Genomic DNA, 24,392 nt, shown 5'->3' with positions numbered 1-24,392 from the left:
TGTAATATGCCTGTAACTTCATCGTATAATTATTTGACTAATTTGTGCTGTAAATTGCCCCAAATACGGTAACATTGTCATCCCTTGCTCACACCAATTACCAATTACAAGGTGCAATGTGACCTCCCTTTCGTTGTCAACTCAATTTAAACTTGATTGTTAGACTCGAGTTTCCATCAATGCATTCCGGATGTATCGATTTGTTAGTCTCGTGACTAGATTTAAATTTGTGGCCCGGTCAATATTTGCTGTGTAGCGTGAATGACCTCGGAGGTGTGGGAAAGGACGTTTTCAAGTATGCTATTGTGCGCACTGGTTTGTTTTACTGCACAAATGTAAGGAATAGTTATTGATTTACTTAACTGGGGCAGAGAATGTGATTTGCAATTATTTGATAAACTAACTGCAAAAAAATATAAATGCGCTAACTGATTTACCGTATTTTCCGGACTACTGTATGAGGTGAACCTGACTTTAAATTGCTAGAAATCTGAAAGTGTGTTTCATAATCTAGCCTTGAAGTGAAGAAAATAAGGAAGGTTCGAATTTTTATTTTGAAAATCCAAGAAAGGCATTGAAAATCAGTTCTTTTCAGAATTGGTTAACTTTTCTTTCAGTTCCCAGTCACTTTGTCTCTATTTCACTTAGATAATTGGTAAGATATGAACAGTATTTTCCAGACGATAAGGCGCAACTAAAACCCAAAATAGCCAGAAAGTGCACCTTATATTTTAGTGCACCATATAGTCGAGAAAATAAGGATTGTTCAAATTCTTACTTTTAAAATCCCTGTAGCAAATTTAAAAGAAAGGCGTGAAATTGTTTTTTTGTTTTTTTTTTGCAGAGGTGGCTATTAGCCACAGATAAAACCCCCAAATTTGCTAGAAATCTGAAAGTGCGTCTTAAAATCAGGTGTGCCTTGTAATCCAGAAAATGGGTTTTTTGTTTCCTTTCTTTTGTACTCCGTGTGATAATCTGCATCCTCTTTGGATAGAAGTGTGTGAGGACCTAATATACACAAATCTTTCGTTAAAGATAGTCATCATAACTACACTACACAGAATGGATTTATCTATTTCCAGACACTTTGTAGACACCTTGTCTTTATTTCATTAAGATCATTGGTAAGATATTTACCGTATTTTCTGGACTTAAGGGTGCACCTAAAAAGCCAAAAATCAGAAAGTGCGTCACTTTAGTTTCCTCTCTTGCAGATTGTGGCTTCCATTCCAAATTCTGCATCGTCATTGGATAGAAGATTAATGATTCTTGCTCAGATGCAAACGCCAGTCATTCCATTAACGTTGCTCTTCCTACCTCCGTCTACCAATTACCGAGCCACCGAGTTCGATACATTGCTCTGGACCCCAGAGACTTTTATCATTGATTTACTAATGAGAAACATGAAGAAAATGGGAGCACAGCACAGTGATTGGTGCAGGTGCTTAACCGTTGTGGTTGCTAAACACCTGAAGAAACATCCTCATGGAATGAAAACATGATTACAAAAGCATGCGTTGTACCATATTCTGTTTTATGTTCATATATATTTATATATACATATATATGTATATAAAATGGTCATTTTATAGTACTTTTCAACATCAACATACCTCTCTGATAAACACAGTATTTGTATCCATAAAATCACATTCATCTGTTTACATTGACTCTAGGCACAAAGCCATGATAACATATTTTGGTCATCTTAAACATTCTTAGATATTTATATATTTGAAACACTCTTGCAGATTTCACACAGTTGGACAAAGTAGCAAAGAAATTCAAATGGAAGAGCGCTTTATGAGTGAATGCGGTCCACTCGGCTGTCCATAAAGTGGTTCGTTCGAGAACAAGCATAAAACATCGAGTCATCCACAAACTGTACTGCATTCCTCACCGTCAAAAGTCAGCACCATGAACACTGAAGCCGGGTTCTCAGGGGATTGAGTAAAATTGTTTTAAAACACACACCTTATCGTCTATCGGCACATGACTCCAAAACAAGAACAGATTGATACAGCAAGCCAGTGTTACGTTACGAAAACAGAAGATAGTGGGTAGCAGCCGTTACACAGGATTTATTGCAGTGCGCACCAAACTTGAACATAGGCTTCTGATTGGTCCCACCGTCTCACTGCACAATGTTTATCTTTTTTTTTACGGTGGCAGGCAGATGAATGGGGATAAGTCATGCAATAAACACTACGGTCCTAAGGTTCGCTTGCCCAATTTTCGAGAGTATGACTGGCCCCGCTCGGGGAGACCTTTTTTGCAAGCAGACATCTCCCTGAAAAGGTGCTGTCCATGAAAAATATGGCCTTTTTATATCAATGGTAAACACAGATCAACGACCCAAATCCACAAGTCTCACAGAAACAGTATACAGGTATATACAGTACATAAAACAGGATATATTCTTTTTTTTTTTTGTAGGATTCTTGTGATACTTTCAGTGCAATAGGAGACCTTGCGTAATGGTCTTCTGCAGTGTTATCTGGCTCAAGTTGTTCAAGTAAACTGATGAGGTTTAGGTGCCTAAGACTGCAACATAGCTTGTTTTAGAACCTTTCTATGCTGCTTATAGATGTAATTGGAAGTGTGTGAGAAGCTAACATGGACTTCCCTTTAGCTAAAACAGCGGTTATACTTACAATGCTCGGAATGGAATCATCTATCTATGGTGTTTGATTGTGCAATTTTTTGATGGAAATTGGACATAATGGTATTTTTAAGAGTACCCCCGCTCCGAGTACATCTTCCCGGACGGTTCTTGAACATACTCCTCCGTTTTATCCCAGTCCTGCACCCATCCTCCATTGAGCTGTGCGGTGGCACCGTAGCTTTTGGCCGGGGCGCCCATTGCGCCATAACCTTGCGTGATGTCACCTGTTTCTTCGGCCAACTCGTCCTCATTGATGAAGCCGCATTTTTCGTCACTCGTCTCCTCCGGGTCGGCCCAAGGCTGTTTTTCTCCGGAGGCGAAGATCCCGTAGAAGACCACGCCTCCGTAATGCACCAACGATGCAATCAGGAAGACATACTGCCACTCTTCCCGAGTCTAGGACAAGAAATAGGGGTTGGACCTTGTCACAACTAAATCAGAGAATTGATTCAACCCTATAAAACACAGCGTTGTAAAATCACAACATTTTTATTTATTTTTTCTAAAAAGCGGTAGCAATGTTTTGTGAGTTTTTGTCGACTTTCTTTACATTAAGATAGTCATTGGATGCTGTTGTTCGGACTCAAAATGATCAAGGGTGCGACATTTGTGTATAAGTCCGGCAAACAGGCGGAAAACTGAGCAACAACTGAATTATTGTGTTATTTACTGTAACAAGCGATCAATATTACAAGTGCCGTTTTTAACTCAGGTGTAAATGTTTGCACCTTTCCATTCTGACGATGCATACAACTAGCTGAAAAGAAATTCTGCTACTCTATTGATCCGGAGTTTTAATATTACAACATTCTCATAACACACAGAAAAAAAGCTAATTCTTCAGCACATTTAATTTCAATTTGTGTCATTTGATGATTTGATCAAATCTATGAAATAGTAATTGTAATGCCAGAGCCTGTGTCCGACATCAATACGAAAGTCTTCCTCCCTCAATTACTTGAGAGGCTCAATTTTGTCCTGAATAATGGTTTCAAAACAATGTGCAAGCAAAGTTGTTTTGGAAAAATGTCACGAAATACTGCAAACGATAAGGATATCGTCATATTTACCTTTGGCACAGACTACACTGAACAATAGAGAATGGCATGCCTTGCTCTGTGTGCAGAGATCCGCCCACCTCAACTGCTCACCCAATCAATTTGATCTTAGGTGGTTTGGTGGCGTTTTCAGGTAGCAGTATGCTCTGCAAGTCCTCATCATAAATTATCTCAACCGTGAACATAAATAGTTTAATGAGCTTCGGTTTAAAAGGTATCTTAGGGACCTACTGCCAAAACAGGGCATGTTAGTGTTATACTCTGATGGTAGACTGTAGCTAGTTGTTGCCTGGCTTCACACGTACAAAATTTGGGTTTTAACCACCTGATTTTGCAACGCCACGAGGAATTGTGCATCAATCAAATTTGTTCTCTGAGCCATATGTACTTATAGGTTCCTGACCCCTGATCTTAAGTAGTCACGGATGAGAACCAATGCATAAGCGATGCAAAATCTCGCTTGGCTGGGAGCGTAGCAGATTGGGTTACGAGATTAAATTTCAAGATTTTGTAAACAACGCCCAAAGAAAAACATTTAAATATAATAATTTTCACTTAAGGTAGGAAAAAAATGTATTGAAATATACTGTATCAGTAAGAAATCCGTATAAGACAAAATCATATTCATTCCAAAACCAAAAATCTTAGTTCGCTTGATGACATGAACATTAAATACCGTCTCATCAAATTGGATGTTATCACAATTATTAAAGTGGAAGAGTAGTTTCATTCAAACATAAAAATTGAATAAAACTTATCCCAATTCCTATTATCATTTTGATCTATACGAAGAGGTGGGGGGGATGCTCACCTTATTCTTTGTCATGGCTCCCACAATTAGAGGGCAAACCATCCCTGATAGGGTGCCCACACCATTGGAGATGCCCATGAGGATGCTGGCGTAGCGCGGAGCAATGTCCAAATGGTTGACGTTGAAACCTACAAACGTATGTAGTGACATTTTAAACCACTTGTAAACAGGAGTGTGAATTGCACAATAGAAAGTATTCAATCAATATTTACTCATCAGGTTGATAAGGTTGTTTTTTTTCTACAACTTTTTGACACAAAAAAATGTAATCGACAAAGCATGTACCGTAAAATAAGCTGCAATTTTTTTCCCAAACTTTCAACCGTGCGGCTTATGCAACGATGCGGCTAATTTATGCTTTTTTTTCTAACGGCCGCCAAAGGCGCCCAAGCAGTAAGGGTGAGAGTGAGACTGGTGGAATATATATGTGTCGAGGAAGACGCAAGTTTAATGTAACTTCGCGCTTTGTTCATTAATTAAACTAGCATGAACAAACCCTCATCATGAAAAAAGTGTCAATAAAAAGGGAAGGGCTGACCACCATATAAGGAATACATTTTCGATTTTCTTCATTTGTAAACCGAAATAATGTTGTGAAACAAAGGGTTTACAAGAAGCAATGTCTTAACGAAGCATAAATGTTTAAGGCGGATTTCTATGTATCTGTTGGCTTAATCGTATTTTGGAGTAAATATTCTACACAGTTGGATTCTACAGATTGTCCTTGATGTAACGAAGCAATTTACACGGAAATTAAAAGAAGTTGAAGACGGCCAGGGGATGTGATGGTGAGTCACCTTGGCTTTATAGTTTTTGGGTTTCTTGTTTCAGACTGATTGTTATGTTTCCATCATTTTTGAATCTAGAATCCCAAGAGTTCAAGCTTTTCAGGAAACTGTATATAGCATGACATACTTCTGTGACTGGTGACATCATACACACACGTATTTGGAAGGTTAAGGTGTAAAGGTACTGTACATTATTAAAACTCTTTCTGTGTACCGTCTTTCTTTTGTTTAAATGTGGGCACATGAGGCTTATAGTCAGACACATCTTATGTATGTACAAAGTGGTTTTCCTTTAAAAATGTACAGGGTGCGGCTTGTAATCAGGTGCGCCTTATAGTCGAAATTTTTCGGTATATTATATTAGCATGTCTTCGATTTAGATCCTTGACAATGGGAATTGTCGGATATCGTTTAGGAATAAATTTATTGGAATGGGCGGAGGACGAGCAACATCATTGCACAAATACTTCGACATCATTTTCCAATTTAAAATTTTACATTTAATATAAGAAAATTGTATTAATGTCCCTCACCACAATCTATGAAGATTAATAGTTTTTTTTTACTCTTTTTATTCTTAACTCCGAAAGTGTGTTTTTTTTTGCTTCATCTCGTTTCTCAACAAGGTGTACATTGATTGCCAAAAAACACGGTCTTGCGTATTTAAGGTTCCGCGTGTTTTCATGCCCCTGAAAACCTGTATACTGCATTTCTTATATTGATATCTTACTCTGACTGTTCCCAGGATATAAACCTAATAAATGTTATTATCACTGTCGGATTTTTAGAAGTACGGTGAATGAATTTCTACATTTTCACCTTCTCTGCTTCTACCTTAAACCTCGGATGTATTCCAAAGCTCACCTGATATTGCAAAGCCGCTAAATCCCACTGCCAGCACCAGAAAGGAAATGGCGATGCCCTTGCTGTGTGAATAACCCACCACAAGAAGGAGAGTGGCTTCCATTCCAAATCCTAAAACCATACAGACGTTCAGATGGACCAGTGCATTACGCCGTGGCTTTGTGCAGGTAAAACAAAAGCTCACCTCCGCAGTTCATGATCTTGCGGACCGTCGTAGTGGACATGATGTTATGTGTGCGCAGGTAGTCTGCTAACTGGCCTCCTAAGGGAACGATGATGGTCATGACCAGGTGGGGGAGCGCTGACACGATTCCAACCTGGGGATAAGACATGTCAAATCATGTTTATTTGTATAGCCCTTAATCACAAAGAGTCTCAAAGGGCTGCACAGACCACATATTATTGCAAACCACAGACTATTATGACCCCATCCCCTGATCTAAAACCTACATGAGGGCAAGGAAAAACTCAAAAACCTCATCATGAGGAAAATGAAGAAACCTTGTGACGTCAGCCAGCTAAAGATGTGGTTCTCGGGTTGTAAGGTCTTGTCAAATCCAACGAACCATGGGCGTAATAGCCAGTTTTTAGGAGTGCTCAAGCACCCCCAAATTCAACCAGAGCACTCCCAAAATTAACAGCATGTTTAAAACTTTTGTTTTTTTAAAGGGAAAAAAACGAAAATGTGAACAACGCAGCGTCGTAAATACTTCGCCGCCTTGAAATGGTTCAGTCTATTTTATCTATAGCACCACATGATAGTATTCCTACAGTAGTATTTCCGTATTATTTATGGAATCAAATTTTTGAATATATCTCTAGTATTACTGTTGTTGTATGGAAAAGAAAAGAAAGATGACTCTGAGAACGTGTATGCCGGGGTCGAATGTCCAGGCCGTATATCATCCTCAGCAATCGCCCCCCTCGTCAGTCTCAATCACAACTGCCAGACAAGCTTGATTCATGCTCGTCTCCCATCCGAAGGGTGAGATTATTCCGTTAGAAGATGAGATTGGCACTGATTAGGACACCACAAATCTCATATGCGCTTCAACTGCAAATGTGTTTCGGTTTCAGTAGAGATGTGTCGGGACACACGTGACAAAGGAAAGCGTTCCTGGAACTCCCTTAATTTTTCTGTGGCACTTTATTACCATTTTTCAACTCACCTGTCGTAATGACATGGAGGGTTACTGCGTTACTTATTGTATGTAGATAATAAATGGCGATGTTCTCCAACTGCTGAATAATTAGAATTAGAATTGCCATCATTATCATCGACATCATTTTTGTGAAACATTGTATGCAACAAGATTAGACATGGCACTTTAAGGTAAAACGTGTATTAATAGTATTTTTGTAGGTTTTTCGAAGTAGAATTTTTGTAGTATTTCTTTAGTTGTTATGTAATATTTCTGTAGTGGTATTTTTGTATTATAGTATCACCAGTAGGCAGCATGGCGGCGCAGTGGTTAGCGCGTGTGCGGCACAGTTCTAAGGTCTTGGGAACCTCCTGTGTGGGTTCAAATCCAGCTACCGGACTTACTGTGCGGAGTTTGTATGTTCTCCCCGTGCTTGCATGGGTTTCCTCCGGGCACTCCGGTTTCCTCACACATTCCAAAGACATGCATTTCAGGTGGTTTGGCCGGTCCAAATTGTCCTTAGGTGTGAATGAGTGAGCGAGTTGTCTGTCCCTGTGTGCCCTGCGATTGGCTGGCAACCAGTTCAGGGTGTCCCCTGCCCACTGCCCGATAAATGCTGGGATGGGGTCCAGCACTCCCGCGACCCTCCTGAGGATAAGCGGTGCAGCTAATGAGAGAACGAGTATCACCAGTAGTAGTATTTTTGTAGTTTTTCTATTGTGTTTTTTTCCCTTTTTGGTGTAATAAATACAATTATTGATGGTCTAATTAGAGTCTGTACAGGCCTTTGACACTCTCTGCAAATGAAATGACTAGACTTGAAGAAAAAAGTGATAAAAAACGATAGGAAAGAAAAAGCCTAAAAAAAGATAATTACACAATATAGTGCTCAGAAAACTAGCCTTAGTTATAATAATCATAATAATAATAATGCATTTAAGAGTAGTGCATTGTAACTATAGTACAATGAAGATAAGTGCAATAACATTTAGCAGCAATGATTATAAAACAATATAACTCACAAGTATGTGCGTGTATATATATATATATATATATATATATATATATATATCCTTGGAAGGGTGGGCATGTTTATATTATACTACAAAGCACAACTTAATACAGTGATGGCGCAGTCTCAAGCACAGGGTATGACAGCGCTAAATTTCCCCTCATGCAGATATTCTCCCTACTGTACATACCTGCATCTAAGCCAAATTTACACTTATAATATAAAAATCAGGGGTAAGCTTATATGTGCATATTTGGTTGTGTGTCATCAGCGTTAGGCAGCATGTGGGAAGGGGGGTTTATCTCATACAGGAACAATAAACCAATCAATTGGGCAAACATATTTCTATCTTTTCATGTCTAAAATATTTTTGCAAATACACCATGCCTGGAAGAACAAATTAAAACCTCTTGGACAGTACCCAGAAAAGGAGGAGATTTTTAAGTGGTTTGAAGCCAAGTGACAAAATGGATATGGTCTGTCTCACAAAGTATTTGTTTGCCAGCTCTCAAAATTGCTTAAGCCTAAAAATATAAAGGATTCACTGTTTTCACAAGTAGGTGTAAATGTTGTGTTCTATTTATTTTATTATGAGGCTATTTTAAAGTATACTAGGGGGTTGGCTGCTATGCAAGTACCAGTATATACGGTAATTTGTAACTAGTCACTTTTGTTGTCAGTAATCTGGGTGTTAACTGAATTACATTTTATATGAAGTAACTAATAACTCTACCTAGTGGTTCCCAAAGTGGGCGGTACCGCCCCCCTGGTGCGGTGGAAAGATCTGGGGGGGCCGTGAGGAAGAAGAAGGCGGTAGGGGGCCTCAGGGGGGCGGCAGTCCAAAGACGAAGTCAAAAGTTAGTAATGCACTGGGGAGACAAGGGGGCGCCAGCCTACAAAAGTTTGGGAACCATTGCTCTAACCAAATACAGTTTTTGAGCCCAACACTAGAGATAAGTCTCAAAAAGGGAAAAAAGTGATCTATGGTTTTTATTTTGGGTTTAACACCAACCTTACCTTGCTTATTTCAAAGCCGAAGACCTCTTCAAAGTATGCGGGCTGGCTGATGAGCAGCAGGTAAAAAGTCCAACTCCTGCAGAAGTTCGCCACAATGATTGCATAGACGGGCATAGAGGTGAAGAACTTCCTCCAAGGGGTTTTGAATTTCTGAGGTAAAATATGACAAAAACTACACAGTGATCAGATGTTCTGTATGTAGAGGTAAACATTCGGCTGGAGCGAAATGGAGAGACCTCCATGGCCCCCATCAGCTGGGCGCTTTCGCCGATGCTCTCCTCAATATAGCGACGCTCCTCCTCCGTGATGGTCGGGTGCTCGGCCGGGCTCTCGTAGGACACCATGACCCAGAATATGTACCAGAATAAACCAAAGGTACCTGTGAAGATTGAGAGGTTCAATGGCAGCTACAAGTATGGAATGGAAGAAGCCGTATTGTCATGGTTGGTTTTTTTGAAGTTCTATTGCTAAAAAGGGATTTTATTTGAGCGAATATGTAGTATAACAAATAGTCATTCTAGCTTCTGTTGTTATAAGATAGCGGCCAAACATGTCAGCTTCTTCAAATGGCATCTTGAGTTGTGCAATATATAATTATGAATTTCTAAACCTTCCAGTCTTGAAAAAAAATCATGTTAATGAGCCAGCATGAATTTGCCAATCGGGGATCTCAAGTCAAGGAGTGTTGGCCAATAAGCTTGAATCTTGGCTGTCCGAAACGTTCCTCGGTGATGTGTAGAGCATTTGTTGTTTTTTTGTTTTTTTTTTCATTTTTATCTTTTTTTCTGATTTTAAGTTGAATGGCTAATAGACTTCAATCTTGACTTGACTAAACGTTCTGCAGAATACATATTTTTTATTCAATCTTTTTGATATATTGATGCAGAAACAGAGAGAGAAAAATAGAGAAAAACACATAAAGAGAAGGAGAGAGAGACTAAGCAGGAAGAGAAAAAAGGAAAAATAAAAGGAAAGAAAGAGTGATATTGGAATGTGTGTGTGATTAGGAAAGTGTGAAGCACACTGTAAATCGCTTTGGGAGGTCTTCAGTGACTTGAAAAACGCTATATAAAATGCAGTCCATTTTTCATCTAATGTTTTTTCATGCAAAGGAGTGAACCAGCGACAACTGAAGCGCAAAGAAGCAAGGGGTATAACACACACTAGGGTTTGAGTAAAACCCTTACTTCAACTTGTTTGAACAAACCAGGATAAAATCCATTCCATCCATCCATTATCTGCACCGCTTATCCTCAGTAGGGTCGCAGGGGTCCTGCAGCCCATCCCAGCTATCTTCGGGCAGTGGGCAGGGGACACCCTGAACTGGTTGCCAGCCAGTTGCAGGGCACACAGGGACAGACAACTCGCTCGCTCATACACACCTAGGAACAATTTGGACCGGCCAATTAACCTTGACATGCATGTTTTTGGAATGAGGGAGGAAACCGGAGTGCCCGGACGAAACCCATGCAAGCACGGGGGAGAACATGCAAACTCCACACAGGGAGGTTGCAGAAGCTGGACTAGAATCCTGAACCTCTGCACCGTGGGGCTGCCGCCCGAGGACAAAATCGTTCTTACTATTCATGAATTGCTGTTCAGATCATGTCACTGATTTGCAAAACTGATCATTGAAAAGCGACTAAAAATATTTGAAATGAGATTCACTAACCATACACATAGAAGACGGATGACCATCCTGTGTACTGTACCAGAATTCCAGCCAGAGGCATGGCTATGACCGCACCAGCGTAGGATCCTGCACAGAACAAAATTGAATGTCATCCCTGACGGCCTTCCACACATTAAAGGCTCGCAATATTTTTGCAATAGGTCAAACGGATTTCCAGACACGCTAATTGCTCTTTGCACAGTACCACAGAAAGAGATAGTTGCCAGACGACTCCTTTCGAGCGGAGGAGCCCATTTACTCCAGATTCCATGACATGCCGGATAAGTCACTCCCTACAAACAGAAACGGCACTGATCACTTTTCAAAGTATAGTACATCGAAGAAAAGATCAATCTCAAAGTCAACACAACACAAAGACGATAGTTCTAAAGGCCTAGCCTTCATTTTAATCTACCAACAAGTGAGCCTTTATAAATGTGTAAGAAGAAGCCTCCACTCATGTAAATGCCTTTAAACCACTCCTCATTTAAATGTTGATAAAATACCACTTATATTAACTGGAACTTAATGCAAGTTTGTCCAGATGGGCCCTCTCGCTGTGTACAAAGGTTCAAATATTTTTTTTAAAAAATGCCCCCATTCTTTAAAACGAAGGCATTGTTGTACTTCTACTACTTACCCTACCCTTGTTTTTTTTTCTTTTCCGGTGTTTTTGAAATTGAGTGTTATTTTGACCCTGAGATTAAAACAGTTGAACTTCATGAGCAAATGTCCTCAAGTGAAGAGGAGGTTTATTGTATTCTGATTAACAGTACCCAAAGTGTTGAAATAACACCCGAATGTGCGGTGCAAAAACACAAACACTTTAAGAACCTTCAATAAAAAACAGCAAAATATAATAGTGGGATTAGAATTAATTGCAATATGCGGTGTTAAAACACCATTGTCAAATTGGTCAAATCCACTGGTGTTTTTTTTAATACTTATCAACACTACCCAGTTTTGGTGTGTGTGTGTGTGTGTGTGTGTGTGTGTGTGTGTGTGTGTGTGTGTGTGTGTGTGTGTGTGTGTGTGTGTGTGTGTGTGTGTGAATGGGTAAGTATGAAGCACATTGTTAAGCATTCATAGAGGTCTTCAGTGCTATATACCATGGCTTGACTTGCTATTAGCTTGCTAAAACAATAATACAAATCAGAATATTTGGTCTCACAATCGCCCTCTGCCATGAGGCAAGAGAATTGCGTGCCTCACTTTGCATCTCCAGACACACAGCACAGTAAAACATTACATACTAATTGTATTAATATAATCCTAACTTGTGGATTTTCTGTGATTTTGAAAAAGAAAATCCAAATATGTGACTTTAACACTGAACAAATATAACAATCTAATACATTTTTAATTCTATATTTCCATGATGACAGTTGAGGCACATTTTCACCTGCCTTCCCCAACTGCACGTCACTGACATCACTTATTTTTACGACATTTAAAGAATAGTGTGGTTGTCATGTGAAAAACCCGTACCTTCATAATTACTTTCCTCAAGAGGATAAGAAAAAAAAACATTTCTGCCAAAAATAATTCCTGGTGGTATTTTTCTTACATGAAATAAAAAATACATTTCTTTTTGACATTTACAAAATGATTACTATTTTAAAAGCATTTGAATTGAATATTGAGAAACAATTTAAATAACAGAGACAAAAAACACACTTCTTTCACATTTAAGGGTACAATATACCAAAGACAAATCGTAACTGATAACCAAGAGTGGGACTCGGTTGTCGCTGACCTCCCTAATGGAAACTAATAGGTGAAGTGCGAATCCGAACAAATTCAAACAGACTGCCACTTGATGGAGGGAGAAAAATCGTCATTAAATCTTCATTAGCTGTTAAGTGGCATACAATCAACTATTGATAGACACAAATTGCTGGGGCTTGCAAAGGGAGACGGGACCCAATGCTAATGTTTTATTTGCAGTAATAAGTGGATGGCTAGCTGCAAACAGCTGTCCTCTCACGGTCAACAAGCGCTATTCAATTTTCCTAACAAAACGACACAACCGTAAGTCCGATCGTACCGAATCCATTTAAAACATAAGTGTTTTGTCGACCACTCTCATTGTCGACCGCTCTGGCACACTGCTACTATGAAAGGATTGATCCATAACAGTATCAAAGGGGATTAAATTAAGAATGGTAAAGCACTGGCACTTGATAATGACCATTTTCGTCCGTGGGGGGAAAATGGGGTGAATACCTCAACTAAGCCTTGTAATATCCTCACAAAGATGACACATCCGTAGTGCACGCGGGCTGCGGATGGGATGAACATGTTCAAGGTGGAGGTCAGCACGATCGCCGCCCCGAAAACTCTGCACGGACAACACAGCACAATGGGAAAGGTCTGTGAAACTCTTCATATGCATTTGTAATATAACAACTTATCATTGTTACTGTGTTATTATTATGTTATTACCAGGTAGTAAATGTTAGAAATAGGTTTAAAATCAGTCATGTATGAGGGCACACAGTGATTTGCATATCTATAGGCTACTTTTAAAAAGTAATCTGGAAGAACTGATAAGGTATCTAAAGCGACTGATTCCTCATGCCAGGTAAAATTTTCCTAGAAAATCCTAATGATCTATGACTGGGAAAGGTGTTTTTGGGGGGGCACATGGGTGACCCTGATAGTATTTGTCTTGATTGTAGTGCCTCCAATGGATTTGGAAGTTCCAACTTCTTTCCAGGTATCAGAAAAGGATTTTAACAGTTTTTGACATTTCTGCTTTTTTTGGACTTTAGTGAGCATTATCTTACTCCTGTTTTTAGGCCACCAGGGGGCAGTAAGTACAGCGATAGTTTGGTACTCAAACGATTCTGTATTCGAAGAAATTGGTATCAGACCAAAAAATATGATTCATTTTACTTTGAAAAATTTGAACTTTGGACAAACATGAACACAGCCAAAACACTTAAGCCGAATGAGATGAGCGGCCATTTTTGCTGCTCTATCCCGTTCAGATAGCTTATTTCTCAATTCGACAACATGTGTTGAAAATGTATTGTGATTCTGTGTTTTATTGCCTCTTTTGCCAATAACAACGAGTCCCAAAAGAGTTAAGGAGAAGAAATAGAAGTAAAGAGTGAGAATTGTCTGCCATTGAACTTCTACTCAAAGGTACAGTAAATGATTAAGATTCTTTTGTATTTTTATCTCTTATCAAAATATATTTTTTACCTACACATTTAAATATTAATTGTTGTTTGGGTAGGCATTTTGGGGGGTTTTATGGTTGTTAAGGTACATGTTTTTTTAAATATTTTGAGTACTTTTAAATTGTAGGAACAGATCAAAACAAATACCATTACTTTCAATGGGAAATTTGTTTCGGTACTCGAACACCGATCCCGAACGAATTATAGTCGAGGATCGAGGTATCACGGTCTCTGAAATGTTTCAGAACTGACAGATATTGTCACGGTTGCCATGGTGCCCAATATGGGACCATCAGGAGAAACAATGCACCGCAGCTTCTTGGATGATTAAAAAGTAAAAGAAAGGCTTCCCCTTTATTTAAGCTCAGTGCTCTCACTCGCTCTTTGTCGTTCGGTCAATGAACCTCTGCCCGCAAAACGTGGGTTTTGAATCTGTCCGGTTTCCTGCCTGCGTTTCCTGTCCGGTATCGTTCCCGTCTAATTTTGCCCTGTTTATTATTCTCTCCAGTTTTCGTTCCTGTGTAGTTTGTCCTGTTTAATTTTGATACCCTGTTTCAATATCAATCCTGTCTGTCCCGTCTTGTTCGGTATATGTCCGATATGTGCTCGGGCAATTTGTAGCGATCTCGAGGGTCTAGCTTCCTGTCATTCCATGCCAGACTGCTGCCTAACGTGCATGACTCCCCATTCCCCGTAAAATATAAGGCTTGAGAAACGTCACCCATTTGGGTCCTGATCCTGTTCCGGTTCATGACAGATATAGATTCTGTTAAATAAGAACTGGGCACTCCGGTCCTCGTGGGCTGCATGTCCTACCTGGTTTTTGAGGTTCCTCTGCTCCAATACAGGTGAATCCAAGGTCCTGCAGGTTGCTAACAAGCTTATAGTTTTTGTGTCACCTGAGTTGAAGAGAGTAACCTCCAAAGTCATGCAGGATGTGGGGACCTCAGTGCCCAGGTCTGTGTTAAATGAAACCTCTTGCTGAGGATAAAGAATATATGCCTGTTGTTTGAGTTGGAATATTTGTGTACACGTGTGGCAATTCTTTTTCAGGCTGTTTACAAATAAACAGCTTTTTTTAAAGACTGAAACAATTTTGTAAACTATATATAGTTACTGTTGTTCAACATGGGGTTGCCCTACACCACAAAAGGGATTTACAGTACCAGACAAAAAATTACTATGTTTTGACCTTTGTCCACTACGCAAATTAAGGTTTTTCCTACAATGAGCTGTTTTGAGCTTTAGTGATTAATCAAGAGTTCCCTCTACTAGTTTGTTGTTATAGGAACCAACTTTATATTGACCGTAAGGACAGCGCTTTGCATCGGGTCGTTGCATTTTCCAGGCCATTGTCATCCTGGTTGCCACATCCATGTCATTTCTGCTGTCTTCCATCATCAAGTCAGGTTTGGTTTTGATTGGACATTTTTTGTTTTGTAACCCCTTGTTTGTTTGTTACTTTGTTCTCCCTTTAGTTGAGCACATCTGCCTCCATTTTGGCTTCCCTTCGTTTGGGTCCACCTCCACAATATGTGACAGCTTTTAATTGATTACTTATTGTCACGGTTGCCAGGGCGCCCAATTGGCCCCTCCCGTGTGGCGCCAGCTGCAGCTTGTTGACAGATTGGTTCCCTGTCAGTATTTAAACTCTGTCCTGTCAGTCCCCTTTTGTCGGTTCGTCTGCGAATCTCTGTTTTTACACGGCAAATCCTTTTCCGCCTGTTTGTGGCTCCTGTTTGTCTCTCGTCACGATCTGTTTCGATCTCGACCACGTCTGCTCTCCCGTCCCGAATTAGGACCTGTTTTTATCTCGACCACGTCTGTTCTCCCGTCCCGAATAACGATCCGTTTTTGTTCTCGACCACGTCTACTCTCCTCTCCTGGCTTTCGACTTGTTTCCGATCCCGATCACATTTATGCTCTTCTATCCCGGCTACTGACACGTTTTTTTTTCCAGTTCCCGACACCTCCATCGCTCGCCACAGAAATCCCACTTCCGTGTCTGAGCAACCTACTCCCCACGACCAGCGATCTCAGGATCGTGTGTGCACTCCTTTCCCTTCTTCCCAATAAAACTGTGAGAAATGTTACGCGAATGGGTCCTGTCTCTGTTCTGGTCCTGACACTTATGACCTTTTACTGCGACATATTTTGCTTTCTATTTCATATTTTTACGTCTTAGTACTGTGGGTTTTTTTGTTTTTGTTTTTTTGGGAGGGAGGGGTGTTCTCTACGCAGGTAGGGTGTGGTTTGATGGCTGAAAATCCTTCTTGCGGTCATCTGCCGCCATGGGAATCAGTGAGAATGAGGCTCCCTTATGTCCCTCTTCTCATACAATTAGTTTGTGCCTTGCCATAATTGTATTTTTTTAAATTATTATTCTTTTGATCTAATTTTAACTATTGTGTGTGTCTCTAGACTGAATGTTTTCATACAGCACTTTGAATGTCAATCCGTTGCCTGAAAATATCTCTGCAAAGAAATTCTGATTAGATTTGAATGTTGAATGTATGGTAGAAAACACACAGCAAGGGTGGGTATCATCCAGCAGCTATTAGCGGTAGCCACATTTCACACGGGGCCCGGGCTGGTGCGGTCTCCATGCCTACACGTGAACATAAAGGATTAGGCACGCCGTCTCCCAAGGGAGCTCATTAACAAGGAGGGAGGCTGGAGGCACGCCTGGCGGGAGGCCGGTCGGTCGACAAATTCTCACTTTTATCAACTGGGAGCTCGGGCTTCCTTTCAAGGGGCAAGCCAGAGACAATATGGCGGACATTTCTATTGTTTAGCTTGCATGGAACAAGTGTGGGTGTGTGTATTTCTCAAAGAACATTTGGTGTAACTGGAGCGGCACGATGAACGTGAAGCATATACTTTAGACAGCGCATGTAGGTGGCTGTATTTTCAGTGTCCTTTTTTTGCTTGTTTAACACTGTAAACACTCTGTTATTGCAAAAAATATATAAAAAACGACCTAAAATTGAGTTTTTTTAACATGCAGCGACAATATACAATACTATGTACAGGACTGTCTCAGAAAATTAGAATATTGTGATAAAGTTCTTTATTTTCTGTAATGCAATTAAAAAAACAAAAATGTCATACATTCTGGATTCATTACACATCAACTGAACTATTTCAAGTCTTTTATTATTTTAATATTGCTGAATTTGGCTTACAGCTTAAGAAAACTCAAAAATCCTATCTCAAAATATTAGAATATCATGAAAAAGTATACAAGTAGGCTATTCAACTAATCACCTGAATCATCTAATTAACTCGAAACACCTTGCGAGGGTTTCCTGAGCCTTAAAAACACTCAGCTTGGTTCAGTAAACTAAATCACAAGTATGGGGAAGACTGCTGATCTGTCTGCTGTCCAGAGGACCATCATTGATACCCTCCATCAGGAGGGTAAGACACAAAAAGAAATTTCTCAAAGAGCAGGCTGTTCACAGAGTGCAGTTTCAAAGCATATCCACAAAAAGTCTGTTGGAAGGGAAAAATGTGGCCGGAAACGCCGCACAACCAAGAGAGATGACCGCAGCCTTAACAAAATTGTGAAGAAGAGCCGCTTCCAGAATTTGGGGGAGCTTCAAAGACAGTGGGCTGAAGCTGGAGTCCAGGTATCAAAAGCCACAGTTCACAGACGTGTCCGGGAAATGGACTACAATAGCCGTATTCCCATGGTCAAGCCACTTCTGAACTCAAGACAACGGAAGAAGCGTCTGACTTGGGCTATGGAGAAGAAGCACTGGACAGTTGCAGAGTGGTCCAAAGTCCTCTTTTCAGACGAAAGCAAGTTTTGCATTTCATTTGGAAGTCAAGGCGCCAGAGTCTGGAGAAAGGCTGGAGAGGAGCAAAATCCAAGTTGCTTGAAATCCAGTGTGAAGTTCCCACAGTCAGCAATGGTTTGGGGAGCCATGTCAGCTGCTGGTGTTGGTCCACTGTGTTTCATCAAGTCCAGAGTAAATGCAACTGTGTACCAAGAGATTTTAGAGCACTACATGCTTCCATCTGCTGAAAAGCTCTATGGAGATGAGGATTTCATTTTCCAGCATGATCTGGCACCTGCCCACAGTGCCAAAACCACCAGTAACTGGTGCACTGACCCCTTGATTGGCCTGCTAATTCCCCTGACCTGAACCCCATTGAGAATTTGTGGGGTATAGTTAAGAAGAAGATGAAAGACACCAGACCTACAAATGCAAATGAGCTGAAGGCCGCTATCGAAGCATCCTGGGCATCAATAACACCTCAGCAATGCCACAGGCTGATTGCCTCCATGCCACGCCGGATTGATCCAGTAATCCGTGCAAAAGGATTCCCAACCAAGTACTGAGTGCATCAATGGACATTTTCAAATGTTTGATTTAGTTTTGCTGTTATAAAATTATTTTTTTACTTGGTCTGAGGAATATTTTGAGATAGGATTTTTGAGTTTTTTTCAGTTGTAAGCCAAATTCAGCAATATTCAAATAATAAAAGGCTTGAAATAGTTCAGTTGATGTGTAATGAATCCAGAATGTATGACATTTTTGTTTTTTTAATTGCATTACAGAAAATAAAGAACTTTATCACAATATTCTAATTTTCTGAGACAGTCCTGTATATGATTTTAGTAATTTGATCCTTTTTATAATAATAATAACCAGATCTCTAGTTGAAACAGAATAACCATGGGGTTCCTGTCCTTACATCTATAGTAATTAGTAAATTGTTAATCACTGGAAGAATCCCAACTCTTAATTCCTACTACAGATAGTTTCATCCCCAGTGCTATAACAACCCTAAACAAGAGCGCAAGACTGTGAAAGAAATATATCCTGGAAGTTGTATAGAAAAATGTGTATTCATATCTTATTTATCGACTTGTTTGGGAATTAAGATGCATTGCATTAGCTCAGGAGGTAGAGCACTCGTCTTGGGATCAAGAGGTCACAAGTTCGATTCCAAGCTCCTCCGTGTTCTATGTGGAAGTGTCTTTGGGCAAGACACTGAACCCCTAAGGACCCCAATAAGCAGGTAGGCGCCTTCCATGGCCGACTCCCTATTGGTGTGTGGGTGTGTGTGTGAATGGGTAAATGAGAAGCACATTTTAAAGCGCTTTGGGGGGTCTTCATTGACTTGAAAAGCGCTATATAAATGCAGATCATTTACGTTTTATTGCACGATTATTACAACTTAGGCCAGTCTGCAAGCACAATCTCCATTTATACAGACTTTCTTTTGATCTCATTTTAATCTTTTAAGTCTTTATTACGTCTTTATCTTGGAGTGCCATGTCTGATTTCTGTTTTCACTATGTTGTTTACAACTGCAATAAAGACGATTACCGTAAATTCCGGACTATAAGCCGCTACTTTTTTTTCCAAACTTTCAACCCTACGGCTTATTCAGTGATGCGGCCAATTTATGTAATTTTTCTAGCGGCCGCCAGCGGCGCTTGAGTACAAAAGGTAAGATTTAGACCGGTGGAATATATGCGCCGAGGAAGACTGCAACTTCTTGGCTTGTGCATAAATTAGATTAGCGTAAACATACCCTCATCATGCAAAATGCAAAAAGAAAGGCACATGACGCAGATTTCAAGCTAAAAGCAATCGAGCAGTCCGATAAAGAAGGAAACAGCTACTGCACGTAAACTTAATCAATGGTGAGATGCTGGAAACGGCAGCGGGAAGAACTGGAGAAATGTAAAAAGGCAAAAAAAGCTTTCTGAGGTAATAAAACTAGGTGGCCCGAACTGGAAGACCTTCTAGAAGACTGGGTGAACACACAGAGCAGATGGCTTAGGTGCTTCGTCTGTGCAGGTCAGACTGAAAGCAAAAACGATCGCCACCGAAAAGAAAATTCCGTATTTCAAAGGAGGACCGTCGTGGTGTCTTAGATTTATGAAACGAAAAGGTCTGTCCGTTGGGAGATATATATTTAGTGGATATATATTCTTCCCATCCTTACCTTTGGAAATATACACTTTTTTCCTTGGATTACTTTCAACGGGACCAGGACTCTGCAGGTCTGCATCAAACCTTAAGTACCGCTATCATTTTCCGTTCATTTTGCCGGCTGTGATTTTTGGACTGTGTACTTTAATGAAGGACATTTAGTTTCAATCGCGGGACTTAAAGTCGGGTTTGGGTTAATTTTGTGTTTATGTGGGAGCATGCGGCTTATATACAGGTGCGGCTTGTGTAAGTACAAAATCGGTTTTCCTCTTAAAATGTGGTGGGTGCGGCTTATAATCAGGTGCGCTCTATAGTCTGGAATTTACGGTACTTTCTATAGGCGAATCGTGATCGCGATACCTGTTTTTTTTTTAATGTACTCATGACTGTGATTCTAACATCCGCTGTGTTCTAGTCAGCATTTTCAATCAAGGTTAAGAAAATAGAACATAATATTTTCATTAATTTCACATTTCAAGTATAGAGATTGTGTTGTGATTTATGAATATTTATTGAAACTTATCAGTATTTGTGTGAAGTGACATTTCAATTGGTATTAGTGTTTAGTAACGGTAACACCGACCGCTCAATGATCAAGTCACAGTCTGAATTAGAGTTGTATCAAACCACTCTATTCTATTACGATACATTTTATTCCGTACAGTAATATGTGGTCATCCCACATCTTTATCAATTCTGATACCGAGTTTTAGTAGTGGAGCTGATACTGATACTTTAAAAATGTACTCAGAACTGTACAAATGGCCATTTTACAATAAAGATCTAGTGAGTAGAAAAATATGACATAAATATTTTGCTATTATTTTGAATACAAATATTGTATTAAGATTATTTAACATTCCTTAAAACATATTAGTTTTTTTGGGTGGAAAGATAGGAAAATGACAGTTGAAGTTGTATCGGTGTCAGGTATTGGTAACAATGACCACTCAGAAATCGAGTAATGGTTGGAAGTAGTCTTTTAGAATGATTCTTTTTGTAGTTTTATGTAAGAAAAATACACACAAACACAAAGACACAAACTTACTTGACGTTTTCCAAAACGTAAAGAATACATATTAAATTCCTAACTTTTAAGTATAAAAACTCATTTTTGTTTCGAATCTTAAAATAGGTTAATTCAAGGCTTTAAAGTTGTGCGTCTTCGATTCTTTTCCTTTCGATCATTGTTGCTCAACATTTTGGTTCACTAATTCCTCGCCTCAATAAAAAGACACAGACAGGACAAGTAAATGACATACTTGTTATAGTTAATTATACAGAATATGCTGAATTTGATTCTTTTTATGTTTTAGTGTTTATAATTTTACCCTAGTCATTCTTTTTTTTTTCTTAATTTTATCATTTCAGTGTTTTCCTCATGTGGGAGCACACCGATGGCTGAAAAGCCATTCCTTAGGCCATCCATGTCAGTGTGGATGGGCTATCCCAAGGTCCTTTTCCACACATGGTTTGTCTGTGCCTTGCCATAAGTGTATTTATTTCATAACTCTATTTGTTTCATTATTAATTTCGTTTTTATTTCATTTTATCCATTGTGTGTGTTTGTGTATTTAGTGTTTCTGGATTTTTATTTTCTTATTATACACTGCATGTTTAGAGATACCGCACTTTGAGGGGCAATTCATTAGCTGATTGTACTTCATTTGACAATGATACCATGTAAAAACAACAAATGACCTGTTAGCAGCCAGTCTGGATGAAATATATCCCCCTGGAATTTGAGTGACGATGTAACCCCAGAAGAAGGAGCCATGGATCATCCCCACAGTCTCGGGATCCCAGTTAAATTTAGCTTTCTATCAAAAACACACACACAAAAAACGACAGTGATTTACAAAGGAACGGATTCCCCCAAGGTGTCCGTGAACTCTGGTTGGGGAGGGCCGGGGTCTTTCCCCCACACGCACCTCTTTGATGATGATTTTTCCGTTCTGGTGGATGGTGCTGTTGTTAACCATGCTGACAATGGCCACGCCCAGGTTGCAGCGGATGCCGAAAGAGATGCAGAAGCCAAGGCCGCTCAACATCGCGATGATGTACCTGCGCGGGAGTCCGAAACACGTGCAGTCGCACAGGGGCCCCCTGGGGCCCTGCTCGGCCTGGGGCCGACCGTCCTCGGTCAGTTCGATGGCCTCGCTGGTCTGCTGAGGCTTTTCCATGCGCCTGCATGCAAAATATGCCCGGGTCGGTTATAAAAGAAAGAAAACGTTGGGGTGGAAACGAAGTAAATGGAGGAATTAGCGTTCTCTTGCATGCACATTTATAATGCTCGGACACACTGTTTACTAAATAACCTGGAAAATAGGCTACAGGAAAAATGCAACAAAATGTGCATTCTTTAATACTGCACAATCACAAGAAATCTCTCCAAGAACGGAGAGTTCCGTTTTTTTTTCCTCAAAGGAAAGCAATGACCTTCAAACCGCATTGCAGCAATAATAAATCCACTGCGGTATTTCTTTGTTACTCTCTATTTTTCTAAACACGTCTTTTCTTGATCATAGCTCTTAAAATGTTTTTTTTGTTTGTTAATGTGAACGACAATGTCTTTATAATACAGCAAAAGCGAAAATGTGCGGGCCCAAGAGGAAAATGGGCCTATTCGGTGGATTTTGCCCACCTTTGAATCACGTTTCTTGGGGGGTGCTTGGCTGCAAAAAAAAACTAGAAAAAATATTTCGATTATAGTATGTCTGTGGTGCTCATATTTTCAGGGGGGAAAACATTTATTCGGTTTATAATGTTTAAAAAAGTATCATTGTATTTGAAATCCATTTACTTTTATGTCTGTATGTACAATTCTGACTAAAATGTATACAACGTCGAATTAAAATTAAAATTAATACACACGGGTGAAAACGGTAATAGAAATCATGGCAGACTTGATGTCACGACTGCGCGTTTTTCGGTCATCAATTAAAAACGCACAGCCTCAAGAAAAAAGGGGGGGGTCTCTTTCTCCTGGGAATTTATTATTCTTAAATATTCGTCTGCTTTCCATCCTGACGTTTATCCCATAAATGATTGTTCCCATGTAGTAGGCTTTCCTAATTTCATTGACGAATTGTGCAGGTTTATCTATATTTTTCTACACCCCTAAAAAAACAATGAATTAGATTGATTTAAAATATAAAACAATGGACGAGGGGACGTGTCCCCACTAGTACGAAATCATTATTTTGTCCCCACCAATTTGATGTGATTTCTTTAAAAACATGCGTTTTGTCTCCACCAATTTTTGTGATCACTTCAAAAATGTGCTATCCCCGCATCAATTCCAAAAGCAAACTCATGTCCTTGATTTAAACGCCCCTTACCTGTACAGACTTCCGAGGGCCTTCCCTGCCATTTGTTTTAGTCCTTCTTTCATCTTTGGAATTCCTCCCTCGTTCCTCTCAGGCTCCATTTTGCCCTCCAAAATTTACGATCAGCACGATTTGTTCTACTTTAGAATAAAAGGGAGTTCATATTGCAGAAAATAATCCAAATAATTCCTTGTGCTCCTTCCTAAAAGAAAGGTCCGGTTATCCTGGAGATCCGATGCCAGAGGCGGACTTAGGAGTGGACCAAAACGTGCAAAGATTTGCAGTCACAAAGCGGCGCTCCTGTAATTCCGTTTTTGCCTTGCGCAGTGTCTTAATCCACGCAGTGCCATTTTTTTTCTAAAAATCCAAGTGCTGGTGTGGGGAAAAAACGTGACACGTTAAGAGTGGGTGAGTGGTGGGTTATATTGCGGCTGGTGCTTGGAGGTCTGCGTCCGGAGTGGGAGAAGCTTTCAGCACCAGGGACAGAGAAAAAGCGCACCACCTGTGTGCAAAGGAAGCCCCGCCCATTCGTGAAGCGATTTTTCACGTCGAGTAGGCTATTTAAGCGCCCCCATCCCCTGCTGACGAAGGTGGTCGAACGATGAGTAACTATGACTCACAGAGATCGAAAAAGCGATGCTGACGTTTCCTGTGCACACCTTTGACAATCCAAATCGAAGATATCCGCACATGCATCATAAATGCAGCATGCATTTTTTGGGAGTTGATTGATTGACCTTATTGAATGAAAATAATATTTATTAATCGTGTTTTTGTGGGGATTGTGTTTAATGTGCTTAATAAATATTTTATAATCTATAACAGCATTTATGTATTATCTCCATATTATGTTGAACAAAGTAACTCAATATATTACAAAACTAGGGTATAC

The 24,392-nt window shown here is 39.9% G+C and overlaps 1 protein-coding gene across 1 annotated transcript; it reads right to left on the bottom strand.

Moving 5' to 3' along the window:
* Positions 1-1,513: 1,513 nt before the first annotated feature.
* On the bottom strand, positions 1,514-24,067 carry slc17a6a (solute carrier family 17 member 6a). The gene is made up of 12 exons (XM_088340055.1): positions 23,513-24,067; positions 22,103-22,358; positions 21,873-21,991; positions 13,256-13,370; positions 11,235-11,322; positions 11,030-11,116; positions 9,594-9,736; positions 9,358-9,507; positions 6,371-6,503; positions 6,187-6,297; positions 4,535-4,662; positions 1,514-3,061 (listed from the first exon to the last, which is right to left on the bottom strand). Exons 1-12 carry the CDS (start codon positions 23,599-23,601, stop codon positions 2,732-2,734), a joined length of 1,749 nt encoding a protein of 582 aa, XP_088196181.1. The 5' UTR covers positions 23,602-24,067; the 3' UTR covers positions 1,514-2,731.
* Positions 24,068-24,392: the final 325 nt, after the last annotated feature.

The sequence above is a fragment of the Urocampus carinirostris genome, chromosome 7 (assembly GCF_059441175.1).
Source record: "Urocampus carinirostris isolate Australia breed hairy pipefish chromosome 7, RoL_Ucar_1.0, whole genome shotgun sequence".
Taxonomy (NCBI): domain Eukaryota; kingdom Metazoa; phylum Chordata; class Actinopteri; order Syngnathiformes; family Syngnathidae; genus Urocampus; species Urocampus carinirostris.
This window is presented reverse-complemented; position numbering and strand designations above follow the sequence as displayed.